A 17,346-nucleotide genomic window follows, 5' to 3' on the forward strand; every position below is an offset into this window, starting at 1 on the left:
TGGCATACCCATAAAAGTCTTAAAACTATATAAAACCACATAAAACATACTCATTCAAAACATAAATTAGGTATCGACGTCAGATTGACTGGCCTGTAATTTCCCGGATCTCCTCTGGAACCCTTTTTAAAGATGGGAGTGACATTAGCTTCCAGTCCTCAGGAATGGAGGCAGATTTTAATGAAAGTACATATTTTTGTCAGGAGATCCACAAGTTCACAGTTGAGTTCTTTCAGGACTCTAGGAGGTATGCCATCCAGACCTGGTGATTTATCAATTTTTACGTTGTCTATCAGTTTTAGAACCTCCTCTCTCGTCACCTCAATCTGACTCAGGTCTTTCAACACCCCTCCCGAAATCAGCGGTTCTGGAGTGGGCAAGTACTTTCCATCTTCCACAGTGAAGACAGAGGCAAAAAATGCATTCAGCTTCTCAGCCATTTCCCTATCATCCTTCAGGACTCCTTTTACCCCCTTGGTCATGCAAGGGCCCCACTGCCTCCCTGGCTGGTTTCCTGCTTCTAATGTATTTGAAGAAAGTTTTATTGTTGGTCTTTATGTACCCACATTCTTCTGTTCTCCCCCAGAAACCATTTTCCTAGAGGCTAAACATTGTTATTTACCACAGCAGGGAAAGGGTAATAACCAACAAAAGTAAATATCACACTTAGAATTTCTGTCTAGCTTCAAAAATAATGATACTTACAGTTATGCACTCTGTGGTTGGAGATATCCTTTCACAAGTAATATCCTTTCACAAGTAATTTATAGCAAGAAAAATACTCTCCCAATAATGGATTTGTGTGAGAGTATGGAAAGACAGGCTTTGTACAGAAATTATTACATCTGAAATAAGATTTAGCTGAGGTCTAATAAAACATTAAAGCCAGTGAGGGGAAAACTACATCAGCAGCCAATTACTATTATATTGTTTGGACAACAGTTGCCACTACTATAAAATCTGATTTATTCACTGTTACTTACATGGACATACAGAACAGTCAGAAAATGTGGTTATGTAAATAGCAATAGCACCCATTTATGTCACACAAAAAGTGGTGGACCAGCAGCAGAATACTGCTTCAGCAGACTTTTCTTTCTCTTCACCCTGCCATGCATCATAATTGCATAGATATATAGCGGGAACACATGTGTAGATCATGCATGTATCCTAGAATCATACATGCAGTTGGTGCTTCGTGTATGCTATCACCATGATGATTGAGGGATGCATGTGATCGAGGGATGCATTTACAAGCCAAGATCCTAGCTGATCAATGGGGAAAAAGGGATGGATTTTCCTATTTCTCTCCTGTACAAACATCTGATCAGGAAATGCTACATGGATTAAATGGGCGACATGACCAAATAGAAGAATGCTCCCCATCTTCTGTGTTGCATTGGAGCTAATGAATTTGATCTAAAAAACAATGCCATACTACATATGGCGTTTGTTTTGGGCTTTTGCTTTGAATTACTACAACTACTTGCAACATGTCTAAAATTAAAGAATCTAAAAATAAATTATGCCTTAGAGAAATATTGGCTTACAGTCTACCAAAAGTTCTACTTGATAGAAGGATTTCCATCAGCACAGCATGATGGGGAGGGCCCTGGCTCAGTGGGTAGAGCATCTGCTTGGCATGCAGAAGGACCCAGATTCAATCCCCAGCATTTTCAGCTAAAAGGATCTGGCAGTAGGTGATGTGAAGGACCTCTGCCTGAGACCTTGAAGAGCCACTGCCAGTGTGAGTAGACAATACTGACTTTGATGGACCAAGGGTTTTATTTGGTATAAGGCAGCTTTATATGTTCATGCGACTTTCTCACCTCCCCATCCCTGCAACCAAATATGTTCCATCAAACACTGCTCTAGGAGAACAGGGGATTCCCAGGAACAGCAAGAGCGGGAGTTGGAGGTTTGCAGTGGTAGGTGGGAATCACCAAAAGTCCACCCTTCTGACAGCCAGAACTGGTAACTAACCCATTACTTATGAATCACGTACTTGTCTTTTGTTATATTTATTTTTCCCAACTTATATTCTGCCTTTTGGCTCAATCAGACCATTAAGACAGTCTACTATCATGAATCATAAAACAAATTAAGCTCAGTTTTAAATAGCAGCCAATATAGTACAACAAATGTAGCCATTAATATCACATTTGAATGCAGCTGCAGGCATCTCAATAGTTAACTTCCTCAGGTTTGTGAGTTCACTATTCCAAGCCATTTTTTCACATTTTATATTTCTGGATTTTGTTATCAATTCAGTCCTTCTTGTCTCAGATCTCAGATATACCTCCCAATACCATATTTATTTTGTTTTATACTTTTTGTCAAAGTATCAGAGACAATGTTTTAGGACAGACATGCTAATACTACTCTCTGAAAGAGAACAAGGAGAGCCACAAATTATCAGGGTGCATAAAAACTGAAGCATAATGTAAAGCCAGAGATTTTGAAATACTGGAAACGTCAGATTTTTCCTGGCAACAAACCTGATGGTTGGATCAGGGTCTGCAAGTGTAGATTAAGTTGTGTTCTTACAAGTCTGTATAGTTCTCCTCGGTTTAAAATTGCAATGTTCCAGTTCAGTTTTAAATACAATGCCTGTCCAAAGTAATTTGATTCAACAGAAGCCTGAGCAGTCAAGACAATCTGATAATCTGAGAGAAAATCATGCTTTCGTCTTTTGCCTCTAAAAATAGTGTGTACATTTTTTGTGTGTGCTGTTCTTGCCTCCCATGAAAATTACTTGTTTTCCAGCTCTATGCAAATACTCAGAATAAACAGCAGAATACAGGTTATATTTGGGCACGTGCCAAATAACTGAAGCAAATAAAGTCCCAGGATAAATGATTATTATATTAAGGATCTCTGCACACAATGCTTCTTTTGTACATATATGCAATGTTGACTAAGTTTACTTAGCAGTCAAAGAGCTTGAACCCAGATGGTCAAATCTAACGTGTGAACTTGGCAATCACAGATACAGTCAGAAATAAGTAAATTCTACCACTGGAAGTCCTGCTTGGTGTTCAAAGCATGTGAAGAAACTATTCACCTTTTTATTTAATCTGTGCACAGAATTGGGCATAATTATGTCATTCAGTGGGGACGTAATTGCATGCAAGGATCATTGTTATCCTGAACAGCTTTATGTAGTGACAGAGACCTCACGTGTCATGCCAGACCACTGTCTTTTTCTTTATTGTCTTGGCTATAGAGAGGCTAAACGGCAGCAGTGAATGTACTTGGATACACTTTAAAATTGTCCACTAGAAGAAGTGGGATGGTACTCAGCAAAGGGCACAGTATGTGACAGAAAGTACTGTACAAAACTGTACACCACACGTTTTTGAAATGAACACCGACAAATGAACAGACAAAAGCAAGCTCCGTCAAATGACCAATCTTTTATCTGGAATGTGAACAATACAGAGCGTTGTTACTTGAAATGTAGGTTTGCATTCCAAAGAGCAGTGCAGGGCACTGAGAGAGAAGATTGGCATAAAACAGTCCATGGCTTTATTGATTATAGCTGTTGGAGCATTTGGCACAGCACAGGGCAGGACCCAAGCACTGGGCAACCAGCCTGTCATCCGATGAACCCTATCCTAGCCCACATGCAGGGAGAACCAGGAGTGATAAGCAGGTGGTCCCACAGAGGCACAAGCCTCTGCGTGGAACCCTTACCACCTGGGAGCAGAGCCAGGCAACCGCCCCCAAGCTGGGCATGCCGCTAAATGGTTTGACCCCCAAGACTCTTTAAAGGGAGTTCCCACCCGGGGAGGTGGGCATGCAGGCACAGAGTCCCCCTCAAATGGATCCAGCCCAGTGCCTAAAACCACCATAAAGCCGTGACAATGAACAATTTCAATGAAATTACCCAGAAGAGAACCAAAATATAGAGGGAGGGAGGGAGAAACTGTCTAAAGAGACAAAGTGGACCGGGCACCAGCTGCTGGGCTTCAAATAGGGGAGATGCAGGGCCAGGCAGAAGTTGATGCTTGCCTGGGCCAACCCCCAGCCCAGGGGGAGGAGCCAGTACACACCTAGCAGTTGGCAAGCTGCCCTGACATCGGCCCAGCCACCTGGAGGCCCCGGAAACAGCTGTGGCCTGGTGAGCATTACACTGCAGCTGCAACATGTGGAGCCCTTCTCTTTCAACAGGCTCTTATACTCATTTTTAAAATCTAAATAGCTCCATCAAAATAATCTGATCCCGGGATGCTCTAAATTCATGATGTTTCTTTTGTAAGAACTTTTTCATATTCTTACATTTATTATCATACCAACAGTTCTGTTTATTTGAGGATTGGATATCTCATGATTCTCTAGCAAGAATAAGTTTAAGGGAGCCCTTCCTCAGGTGGGAGCCCCAGCCCCAAGGCTGCAAAGCAGCCACCAGTAAGTCAGTGGTCACGAATTCTTACTACGTGGAGGCTGAACATATTTTCCCTACTGTTTGCAGAATTATTTTTGTTACCTTCTTTGGAGGAGCTGTTATTTTATCTCTTCAACAATCTCGTAGTCGTGGAAAGTGCTGTCAGTCACAGCTACCTTATGGTGACCCTGTGGGTTTTTCATGGCAACAGATGTTCAGAGATGGTTTGCCATTTTCTGCCTCCACATCATGACCCTGGTATTCCTTGGAGGGCTCCCATCCAAATACTAACCAGCGCCAACTCTGCTTAGTTTCTGAGATCTGAGGAGCCTGGCCTAGCCTAGGCTATATAGGTCAGGGTCTTCAGCAATCTACCAGCTCCATTATTCTAAAACACTAAATTATGCCATTGTTTATGGTCTCTGTTCTGGGAAGAGGTATTCAAACAACTTCATGAGGACTAGATGCTTGCTCTAATTATTACAAATTTGGGCATATTTACAGAGGTGATTATGCTATGATCTCTTGCTTTGGAATGATTTTGAATAATTGTTAAGAATCTGTATTTCCGAGATCAGGAGCCCTTTTGAGCAAGGGCCTGTTTTACATTCCATGTTTGTACAACAGCAGGCACATTGCTGGTACTTGAGAAAATAATAATCATTTCAGATGCTGGTAATACACTACTTGGATTAAGTGGATCTCAGGTATTATCCTGGACCAGAAGCCAATAAGTAATTTCCTACTTTCCCACAATGTTTCTGTATTTATGTACCACTTCATCCTTTCTGAAGTGTTCCCCTAAGATAAGTTTTTCACAACAAATTTTTCATTACAGTTATTTCCAACTTCTTGAAAATGATACACTAAAATTGCTCCAAATCATGCACCTAATTACATAGAAAAAAGAATATAAAATGCCTGCTCTGTTGTACATTAAAATTAAACTACCATTGCAAACATTATGGCAGAGCATTTAAAGGGAAAAAAAGGAATGAATGTTCACAACCAGTAGCAAATTCACAATTATGCCTGGCTTCAAAACTCAATTTCACATGTTTAAACAGGGGGATGGATGTGGCACTAGTTACCAATGTTTTATTTTTAAATGCTACATATGCGTGGGCAACAACATGGCTAGTACCTAAAGTAAGGTTGCCAGCCCCTGGTCTGGGCGAGGTTTTCCCCACTTTTGTGGGCTCCACAACCGCAAATGCCCCAAAACACGACACGATGATGTCACCCGAAAGTTATGGCATCACACTGCCAATGTCACATGGCAATGCTCTAGTTTTTGGGCAAAACTCTATGGTAAATTTTGGCTCAAAAAAAAGAGTTTTGCCCCAAAACTAGAGCATCACTGGCGTGATGGCGTCACTTACGCAAAGTGTGCGTGGCTGAAGTTCCTGGCAAAGCCTGAAGATCCCCCTGCAGGGAAGAAGGCAGGACCTGGCAACCCTAACCTAAAGGAATTGGACAAAAAGCACTTATTTTTCTGGTGGAAGTCCAGTAGCTAACCAAAAAGCTACAACGTCATGACAACCTTCCTCCTGTATCGCTGGTGACTTCCCCACCTTCAAAGCCAACATAAACATTTTGAATTACCAAGTGCTTTAGGTTTCAGTCTGTACATACCTTTCCTATTCTACATTACAATTAAGCCACCATTGCAAACATTATGGCAGAGTATTCAAAGGGCAAAAAAGCCATAGGACACCACAGTGACTGTAGGGAGGTGGGCAGGAGAGTGACAGACTTAGAGCTGGTTTGGTTTCACACTAGGCCTATTCTCCGCAATCAAATAATTGCTGTGCCAACATTAATTGCGTGCACCTGGAACTAGGACAGATGATAGGGTTGCTAGGTCTGGGTTGGAAAATACCTGGAGACTTTGGAAGTGGATTCGGAAGAGGGAGGGGTTTAGGGAGGGGAGGGGCCTCAGCATACTACAGTGCCATAGAGTCCACCCTTCAAAGCAGCCAATTTCTCCAGTGGAGCTGATCTCTGTCAGCTGGAGATCAGTTGTAAAAGTGGGAGATCTCCAGGCCCCACCTGGAGGCTGGCAACCCTAAAGGAGGGCCCACTTAATTCTGTGTTAGGAGGAATACATGTGGAGACAACCCAAGACACTATACAGTCTGAAACAGAAAATACCCTACTATGAATATACAAAAATATAATAATCCACTCAATATTTATTTGATTCTGGTTAATACTACTGGAATGCTGCTGCCTGAGGCGGGTCACCTCACTCTGCCTAAGATGACGAATATTCTCCATTTAAAAATCCAAACCTTAACTCTGGAACTCCGGGGGGGGGGGAACCAATTACGATTAAATATTCCAGCAACTGACACTGCAGTCCTAAACAGATTTACCTTTCTAGGTTCATTCAAGTACATGAGCTCAGAAGAGTGTGTTTGTTCTTAGGACTGCATTGTAAGGTTCTTCAACTTTGATTGCCGTGGGAAGGGTGTTTTATGGTTAAAATTGTTTTTACAAAGCCTATTCCTATTTCCTCCCCCATCATTTCAGCAACTGATGCTAAAATGTTTTTCAAAATGTTAACCCCACCAAGGCATTAAACTCTGCTTAGTTTCCACAAAGAAATATTCATGTCTCCTTGCTAGCTTTCTGACCCATGTCAGCGGTTGATATCTCTTTTAAAAACAACTGGAGGGAGGGTGACTCTTTTTGTGCCTAAATCTGAGTTGTAGGACTGAACATTAAAAACTTCTGCACACCTTGAAATACAAACTTGCATCAATCCACAAAACTATATAAATTTAAATGTCAACAGCCAAAATCAGATTTTTCAATATGCACAGTTTCTCTCATCTTAGAACCTGAATTTTTAAGACTTCATTTAGAATATGTTTCTGCCTTAATCTCAGAAGTAAATGAACGTATAATGGGTACATCTTCATTCTCAGTGGTGGCACTACTCTGTGGAACATGCCTCCCCAAGAAGCCTGTGTGGTTCTCTCCTCAGCGTCATCTTTGACGACTAATAACAAATTTAACAGCATTTCACTCTGGCTTAGTGTATAGCTTACAATACTTTATTTGCTGCTGATTTATTTATGTGGCAGCGACTTTTAAGACTTGTTATGACTATTTATTACTGTTTGTGCTAGGGGTTTTGTTGTTGTTATATGCCACTTCAAATGTTGCTTTGGAAGAAAGTGCAACTTAAATATGCTTTAATCAAATCAAAGAAATAAATAACAAATGTTGAAGCTGAAGGACACCAAGCGTTAGAAAAGCACGGTATCCATCCACAAAACTGTTGTATTACTGTTGTCTCCATTCTAAAAGCAAAGATGACTATTTGGAGGGGGAAAAGACAGTAAAAGTGCAAGTGAAGCTTCAGCTGAGGGAACTTTTTTCAGGGTTGCCAGAATCAGATTCTGGCAGGTATTTCTTTTTTTTTGTATAATACTTTTTATTAGGTTTTCATGTCCAAATACATATTAAAAGCTAACAACAAAGCTTCAAAAAGATTTGTAACAATAGTAAAAACAAGTAAGCAACAGTTTACAACATGAATTGAGTGATTTACAGGTATGCATTCATCTTTGCTTTTTAGGTGGTAAAATTACATAGTGATATTAATAGCTATATTGTAGATGATAACCCCACAGGATTTATCTGTTCTTTACCTTTGAAATTAAGTAACCCTCATTACCAAAGCCACAAGGCATCCATCACTGGGGGGATGTCCTGTTGATTGGATAGGTAATTCAGGATAGGGAGCCAATTAGTGCGAGTAGGACATTTATCAAAACGGTTAAGATTATCCGAGAGTTTAGCCATTATATATAAATCCCACAGCTTTTTATGCCATTGAGAAAGAGTGAGTGTCATTGTCATTTTCCAATGTGTGGCAATGACAGTCTTAGCTGCAAATAGCATTATTGAGATTCGTTCAATGATAGAGGAACTAACATCGTCCGTAGCCCAACTGTTCAAAAATATATGTTCAGGTGAAGGGGTGATGTCTATATCACTAAATGACTTGATCTGCTCTATTACTTATTTCCAGAAGGGGAGAATTTTGGGACAGAATATCCAACAGTGTGTATAATCTCCTATGATACCACATTTCTTCCAACATTTTGGGTTGTATGATGGGTTCATGCAGGCTACCTTGCAAGGAGTGAGGTACCAGTGCGATAATATTTTGAATGATTGTAGCTTCATAGATGTAATTCTAGAGTGGAATGGGGGAGATGTCCATATGTGATTCCATGTATCCTCTGAGAGAGTAATGCTACATGCCTTATCTGGCAGGTATTTCTAATGAAACTTACACACACACACACACTTTTAGGTTGAAATGACTTGCCTTCCCAGAAGATCCTGTTCCAGTAGATTCTCCCAACTTCATTTCCCCCAAGAAAGATGAGGTTGGAAAAAATCAGTAGTGTAGTTGAAATGGATGCCAGAGCTGCGTGAAGCCGTTGACGAGCTCTTGCCGACAAAACATGGCTCTGCAAAGAAATAAAAAGGAAGCTTACATTGAATTTAACAATTATTTAAGATTGGGAAATTTGATAGAAATTCTTTTGATATCAGATAACTGCTGGTGGGATGGTGAAGTTGGAGGGGTGGGGAGAAACTATCACTGTCCTCCAGTAGCTTTAGAACACTACATCATGATTCCAGGAAGAATTGGTAAAGATCACCTTGGAAATGACATCATATTTGAAGGACGTTAGGCTAGAATAGTCAGGAAACAGAAAGAGTTAATTTAGGCAAAATTTATCAGCACCAACTATTGTTTCCCATGGGTGATATTTAGGGTGTTTCACTCCACAGCATTTCTAGCTGACTCACTGGTTCTATACACTCTGTGATTACCATCATAAGCAATTAAATGAATCTACTACTAAATAGCCATGCAGAAAGCACAAAACCCCCTTTGATACAAAAAGTGACTGTTTGACCCATGTTGGAAATGGTGATATAACTGAGGCATAAAACATAATCAAACAAAATACACTTCTGATACAAGGCTTTCTTTCTTTCTTTCTTTCTTTCTTTCTTTCTTTCCAATGTAATCTTGAATATATTAATAGCAAGCTTTCAAAGTTTAGTTCACACCTGGGCCATTTTGGCTTCCCACTCTGCTCCCTGGCTTTCTGAATGCCCTTTTAAATATCTTACATCTCTTTAAAATGCTTAAGAACTCAAGTCAAGTTCACTGAATTAGCATGTGCTTTTTAATTTGAAAGTTGTACTGGAAAAATAATATATGTGAAAGCTTAATACTTGCAACCATTACTGTTGATACTTCCATTACTTTAAAGTCAGCAGCCTATGTTATAATTTATTACTCTCACAATGTCCTTTAGCCATGTGGTGAAGCTTTCAATATTATATATTGATAAAACATTCAAACATTATATGCTTGACATTGATTGCAGCTGAATACATTAGTACTGAGTGCAGTTTGGAAACAAATTTTGCCCTCTTTCTGCTGTTTTATTTGATTTTCAAAATGAGTCTTGAGCCAGCCATAGTTTACTATTAACTTCCAGGCTTCCAAACATGGGGAAGGTCATGCATGTGATCAGACCAACTGTTATGTCAAACAACTACTAGAAGCATCTTATCATCAGCACTGGCTGGTACTGAATATTATAAAAAGTGACTGTCTGGCTTAGAGTGTGCAGCAGGTTCATATTCAGAGATTTGGTACAGATGTAAAAATGGATCTGGGATACAAGGACTGAAAGTAGATTAAGTACTTCCTCTCCATCCACATATCTGTCCCCCAGGTTTGACATCGGGTGTGACCAAAGTGAGAATTCAAAGTAAGCCGATAAGCACACTTGTGTTAGTGATGATGGGATGTATCAGTGAATCTTGTGTTGAATTTTCATACAAAAAACATAGGGACAGAAGATGAAGCATGCTAGCCCACTTCTGAATTCCAAGGCTTAATTAACTTTGGGACCCCATAAGACATGTGCAGTGTAAGTCCAGCAATTGCAGTGCCACAAAACGTGTAGGGGCTTACTGCTAGCACAGTATAATCACAGGTATTTAGTCATGTTGTTTAAATCATTGTGGACCTATACCCAAGAACACACACAGATTTAATAATGAGGCAGTGCAATCCTGTGTGTGTTTACTCACAAGTAAACACCACTGAATAAAATGGGACATATTTCTGAGTAAGCATGAGAAGAATTGCACTGTCTGATTACTAAAGAGTTCAAAAACATATTACTAATGCTGAATACCTATTATAGCCCATTACAGTGATGCCCATTCAGGTATCCATTTGGGTGTGACAAATTAGATAACAAAAAGCATTATATTTATACAAAGTGGGTTAATTTATTCTTTAAAATAATGGTCAAATATTTACCTGAAGGCCAAAATGACTGAAATTTGTACCTACAATTATGCTTTCACAAAAATCTAGGCAGCACCTGTGTTTAATAGGTTTTTTTAAAAGTATTCCCAAACCATTTACAAAAGGCTATGAAAAACTAAAAGTGGAAATTAAAGATGCTACCTGCAGATGCATGGCTGCTGACAGGATAAAATGGCAATTTTACATGCTATACCTGGATACAAAGAAATCAATGTATGCCTGTCCTTAATGGTTGCATTAATTCATGTAACTCCACAGGTACTCTGGCATATGCCCCAAAGAGTATTTATAACACTACAAGGCAAACAGGTAGCTGGTCATAAACACCCAGGTGATACTGTGAGAAGATGGAAATAGAAGGCTTAAAACTTCACTTGAATGGCCCTCATGGGCATAAAAATACCATAATAATTTACTTCCATGCTGGAAATGTATATAAATTGAATGTCTGCCACTCTTGGAAGTCAATCTAGAGTGTGAGTAAGCACAGCTCTGGTGAGAAACACTGGCAAATATTTTGCTATAGATTCAACACATGTAACAAAAACAAAGAAGAAAATAACAGAATGCAGCTTAGAATTTAAGCAGGAAGTGCGGCTAACTGGTGAGAAGATATTCCACATAATTATTTTCTGTCAAAATGCTAGAACTTGTAAGAAGGACTGAAGGGCACCATCCTTACAGATGTTCTGTGGAATTCAAACTATTCAGGAGTTTTTCTGACAGTATGAGTACAAATGTACTATGAGAAAAATATTTATGTAATTTATCTTAAAATATTGGCATACCACTTCTCTGATATTTACCATAGAAGTCATAAAAGTCACCATAAAAGTCACAAAGTCTCAAAACAGAACCACAAAACAGCAGCATATCTAAGTGAAATACATGACAACCATGTGATGGAGTTCATCATGAGGTGCTTTGTGACTTGTTCCATCTACAACGGAATCACCTAGTGGAAAGTCTTTTACTAACCCACAGACTTGGGAACTATCTGGGACTGGGACTACAGAGGCTCATTGGCAGAGTGCATTTCAGTTCCGGGCTGCCATCATCAGAACATGTGGTTGTCTCTGATGTGACTGAATCTTTGTATGCACTGCCAACCATATAAAGGAAACTACCAAATATAAAGGAAATAAAAACAATTCTTTTCAGTGCCTTGTTCAAATGCCCATTTCCATTTAAGCAGGTGAAGCTGACTCTCAAAGTATTTTATAGCCATCTTTAGCTTCCTATGTGCCAAACTCCAAACATCTTATACATTCTAAGCCTAAAATGTATGGAAGTCTCTGCATACGTATTCTACCTGAGTTGCCACGGAGGAAGCAGTAATTTATGAGTGAAAGAAAGACATTGGTCAGCCCAGAGAAATACCAAAACTATTTGTTCTTCAAGTACCTATAAATCAGTCCATTCACTGAAGTCAGAACTAATAGAAGACTCTTTGTACTGCATTGCCTCCAGGATGATATATGGCAATGCAGAAAAAAATGATACAAACAGTTCTGCAAAAGTTAAAGTACGTTCAGAAACTTGTTTAGCATTATGATAACCATATTCTTCTAAGGTTTTGGAGTTAGTCTGTTGTTGTTTTTAAACAAGAAGCTTCTGTATAAAAGTGTAGATTGAACATACATTATAGCAAAAATATCCAAGAACACTACAGTTTGCTATCAGCATGAAATGCTACCAAAAGTATTAGACTGTACGTAGAGAGAACATGGGCACAGTCGCACATTTGCAAATGAAACTTTATATGTAGCTCTTCTCTCAGCAATAATCCTCCCAGATTCATGAAAGAATCAAATATCACACTTGTAGGTGTCATGGGAGGATGACTGACCTTTTCATCTAAAGTTGAAATCATAAAGTTTACCACTAGGGACCTTTTTTTCCCAATTGAGATGGATTTCAACCAATGCTCTACATGAGCCATCTTCAGGTAGTTTTGCTTGATGTTTGCTTTGTACACTGCTCAGTGCAGGAGAGTGGAGCTTATATTTATTCTTTGTGTTTTATTGAAAAGTGATGGCAAAAACATACTTGTTCTATTTCTACTCTGCAGAGGGCTGCTTAAGACATGGATACAAGCCACATAACCAAAAAAGCATGGGAAATTTTATTTATTCAGAATATTTATCACCTTTCCTTTAAAAATACTTAAAGCAGCTCATAGTAATATTAAAACATTATGAACTTCAATAAGAAGTTTAAAACATTAAAACAATAAACATTTTCAGTACCAAAATGTAATTATTTTTAAATGTAATTATTTTTATTTATTTAGACTTTTTGCTTCTTTGGAGTCCTGCTCAAGATGATTTACAATTAAAAACAAGCCACTGAATATAAGCAATAAGCCATTGAACATAAGCATATAGCTCCACAGACATTTTTTCTTCATTTGCAGCATTTCTAATCCATTTTTCTTCATAGGACTCAAGATGTATTACAACACAATTTACAACCCCTCACTTTGGACACAAGTGTGGAGAATTTAGTGTATAATGCAACCTTCTGATAGGCTTACCCGATAGAGACTCTTGGAGCCATTTATACATTTTAATCAAGTGGTCTGAAACGTTAGTATGCTCACAGAGTTCTCTGCAAGCAAGGACTGGTCCATCCATTTCAATGACAGGTAATATTCAAAGTGTGTAATTTATGGACATTTTGCTTTACCAGAAGTAACCCTGTCCTTATATATAAACGTGTTTTCGCATGACAACATTCTATGCTTGCCAAAATCAGTTGGCTGCCTGAACTGCCCATCAGAAGATGTGCCTGAGTCCCGCCCACAAAGTTAGCTCCTGCCAAAACTCCAATCTGAACAGTTTACTTCAGCAGCCGAACAGCCATTTGCCTGACCAGCCTTCTTCAGCCGTCAGGAGAAGATCAGCGGAGGAGCAGGTGCAGCCGTTTACCTCCTGACGATTCTTCAGCCCTCGGGAGAGCCTTGCAGCAGGTAGGGCCCATCTCCCCTGTTACGTATTGAAGTCAACAGCGTGTGAGGCCGGGCCGCTGAGCTTTGCATCTGAGAACAGCAGCATGAGCAGATCCTGGCCACTGCCTAACCGAGGGCTAGGATCCTAGCGAGGACCTATGGAACGCATGGCTAATGAAAATAACCTATCACTGGTGTGGGGTGTGTTTTGGGGTGTGGGTTTACTGGGAATATAAACCAGCCTGGGAGGCGGTACTTTCGTCTTGTTCTTCACCTTAAATAAAAGTATGAGCTGAAATCACTGCATCACTGCATCCCGGCGTCTTTTGTTCAGCTCCTGTCTCCGTTGACTCCGGAGCCTGGTGACAGCTGGCGGGGAGTCGGGTGGTGAATTGCTGGGATTGAGCAGAGTCTGATCCTGCGCAGGTGTTTCTTGGGAGGCTCTATCCTCCTCCAGACTTAGAGACTCTTCTGCTACAGGAGCCAGTTCCTGACTGTAAGTCTCTGCTTCTGGAGGTTCCTCAGGGGCTTGTGGTGCAACTCCACGTGCTCCTGGCTGTCAGGTTCGCCATCAGGGGCAGGCATGACACTGCTCCTGGGTCGCCACTTGACCACCAGGCTGGATCGCCTCCACCCAGACTGGGCACCTGACATGGAACCCTTCCCCAAGACTTCTTTGATTGTGTTGCCACACACTGCTTTTTACTTGTGAATACTGTGGCAACACAATCAAAGAAGGAAATTTTTGGACCACAAGTCTACTTTATAATCACTGGGCTAGTGATAGCACTTTAAAGGCCTTATGTGCATATTGACCCTATGCCTGGTGATTTTATTTTTGAACAATTTACTTTATGGTCCTTATTGAATTTATACTTTGTATATATTCTTGATTGTGTGTATGTGAATATATGTATTAGCCATTTTGCCACATATATATGACCTCTGAGTAAGGCCTATTTGGCCGAAACGTGTAAGGTCAAGCTTTTAAGCCCTTGGTATTGTAATGTTTTATATATATAATTGTTGTAAATGGGCCCCTGTATATGTTTTAAAATTTGTTATTAATAAATACATGTATCTTTTCCCACTTTTATTAGATAGGTTTTAATATTGGCCCTCTTCTTCACTAAGGAGGAGATCGCCACCACTGAACGCTGGAGACGCCAGAGAACGCCAGAGAAAGAACAACCCGCTGGACCAGGAGACCCGACCATGCTGAGCCAACGGAGAAACAGCAATAGCCACCACAGAGGGGGTGCTGGTAGGTTGTCCCACCCCCCCTTCATACATTGTGGCCCTAGCTAGGAACACAGGTGATTAGCACCAGAAACCCTGTAAGCCGCTCTGAGACCCTAGCCATGGGACAAGAGCGGGATATCAAGTCTAATGTAAATAAATAAATAAATAAATAAATAAATAACCTTTGTTTGGTTCTGGAGAGAAAATCTATACCACTATTTTCACAGTATAAGGGAAGTGTCAAGTTAGATGCATACATATGGACAGGCTTTTATCATACTCAATCGTGCCTGGAAAAGACTGAACAAGAGTACATGTTCCTGGTTGTTATCATGGTTTTCAATTTTATAACCAGTGATTTTTAAAGAAGAGTACTAAAGAGGACTGATTCTCAAATAAAAGGAATTGGGAGGGGCAGAGATCAGAGATATGGCAGAGCCAGCATAATGAAGTGGACAGAGTGTCAGTATGGGATCTAGGAGACCCAGCTTTGAATACATACTCTGCCATGGACTGACCAGGGGCCAGTCACTTTCTCTCAGCCTAACTTATCTGAGAGCATTGGTGTTGTGAGGATAAAATGGAGAAGAGGAAAACATTGTTGGAAGCTAGCTTGGGTACCCATTGGGGAGAAAAAGGGAGTATAATAAACTAAATGAATAAACAGAAGGATAATCCCATGTGCAATACCTAATGCTGGCATTTTAAGAAAGCATTTTGGATACTAGATGTTGGGCAGGACTCTTTCTGAAACCTTGGAGTGCCTTTGCCAGTCCGTGTATCTGTCCAGATAGACCAATGGTCTGACACAGTATACAAAGGATTCAAATGTTCTAGATTGTATTGTACTCGTAGCAATGATGGCTCATCATCACTGTGGCACGTGCTATTAGACTAGGTCCTTAAGCTTTTTAGTATGTAGATAAGGTATCATAATGAGCCATATTTGTAACACAGCAAAATATAATCCAAACAGTTAAATAAACGTAAATAGTTGCAAACTTCATTGTGTATATGCTGACAACACATAACACTTTCAGACAATAGCTTGGCCAATAATTGCAGAGTGAATTAGCTACAAGATTAAAATCTATTCCTTAATGCAACTGGACATCTTATGGACAGGGAAAGGAAATATACTTACAATGAACTCATGGACAACTGGAAGAGAAACCAGCCTCTTCACTCCATTTTCAGCAGTTATTCCAAGCCAATTAAGCACAGCCCAGGACCAAAGGTAGCTATGACTACCATGCCAATAGCTTACAAAAGCAAATGTGATTGCTGTGGAAAACAACATCTTAAACATGCTGCAGTGAGATCCTCCCATTGGGATGTAAATATACCTGCCAGGAGAAATTTTTAAACAGAAGTAATTAGGACTTCCCTGAAACTCCAGAGAAAACGCTACAGAAATATATATTAGCTTGCATAGTAATGCTAATACGTCATTTTGACTAATTACCTGATATTTTCTACCTGCAATCTTCTCTAATTTCTTCATAAATGTGGAATACTTCATAAAAATATTTAACACACATCACTGGGCAAGATGACAAATTAATTTTGAGTGGAAATTGACATTAACTGATTCTGTAGGTCAAGCCACATCTCCAATACAATGGAGATGTTTAACACTGACAGCTCACAGACCAACTACACATTACACAAGAAGTCCGTCTGGATTTCCTGATTTTAATTTAACACTGCTTCAGGGAGCTGCAAATTATTTCTGAGCCGTGGCACTGGGAAGAAGTGTATTTAGCCCTTTTCCCTCATACCATTGTACTTGATCTATATCAATGCTTCTGAAGCTGTTTTATCTCTTGTGAGGAGAAAACATCTTGTGAGGAGAAAACACAGGGCACTTTTTTTTTTTTTGAGGGGGTGGATTTATATTGGTAAAACAGCTTATTTCCCCCAATACCACAGCTCCAATCAAGTTTGGAGCAGCTTGAAGCTGTATTAAACACACACATACAAAATGGAAGACCCAATCACAGATCTCCTAAACAACAAAAAAATTGGAACAGGCTCAACTTAAGCAGTAATAAAGTTCCTATTAATCACCAGATATTAATCTAGTGCAAAGACTTATCCAAATATCTTGAAACAGCAAGCACAACATTGAATAAATCTTAATTAGGCATTGTGATTACCTTTTACAATTTAAGAAAGTTGGACAAAAAGTTTGGTTTTATACAAATGGAGATAAAATTTGGTCATTCTGAGTAACTTAAAAAAAATTCTTTAGTGATACACCCAGTTTTTCATGATGGTTTTGTCCAAAGAGTGAGCTACATATTTGGAATTGCTGCTAGAAGTGGCAGCCCCATTTCATTACAGTGAGCTTTAATATGTCAAGTTTCTGGTTGGTTC

At 39.7% G+C, this 17,346-nt stretch overlaps 1 protein-coding gene across 1 annotated transcript in view; it reads right to left on the reverse strand.

Annotated features, from left to right (window-relative positions):
* The window catches only part of LOC107124203 (protein-cysteine N-palmitoyltransferase HHAT-like), a gene marked incomplete at its 5' end in the record, with an annotated part of 219,545 nt that overhangs the window by 46,412 nt on the left and 155,787 nt on the right, over positions 1-17,346 (reverse strand). The window contains 2 exons of the mRNA XM_015427598.1: positions 8,736-8,880; positions 16,112-16,313. Of these exons, the coding sequence (XP_015283084.1) occupies positions 8,736-8,880; positions 16,112-16,313 (347 nt within the window). The remainder of the gene's footprint in view (positions 1-8,735; positions 8,881-16,111; positions 16,314-17,346) is intronic.

The sequence above is a fragment of the Gekko japonicus genome, unplaced genomic scaffold (genome assembly GCF_001447785.1).
Source record: "Gekko japonicus isolate JY-2015 unplaced genomic scaffold, Gekko_japonicus_V1.1 scaffold45, whole genome shotgun sequence".
NCBI lineage: Eukaryota > Metazoa > Chordata > Lepidosauria > Squamata > Gekkonidae > Gekko > Gekko japonicus.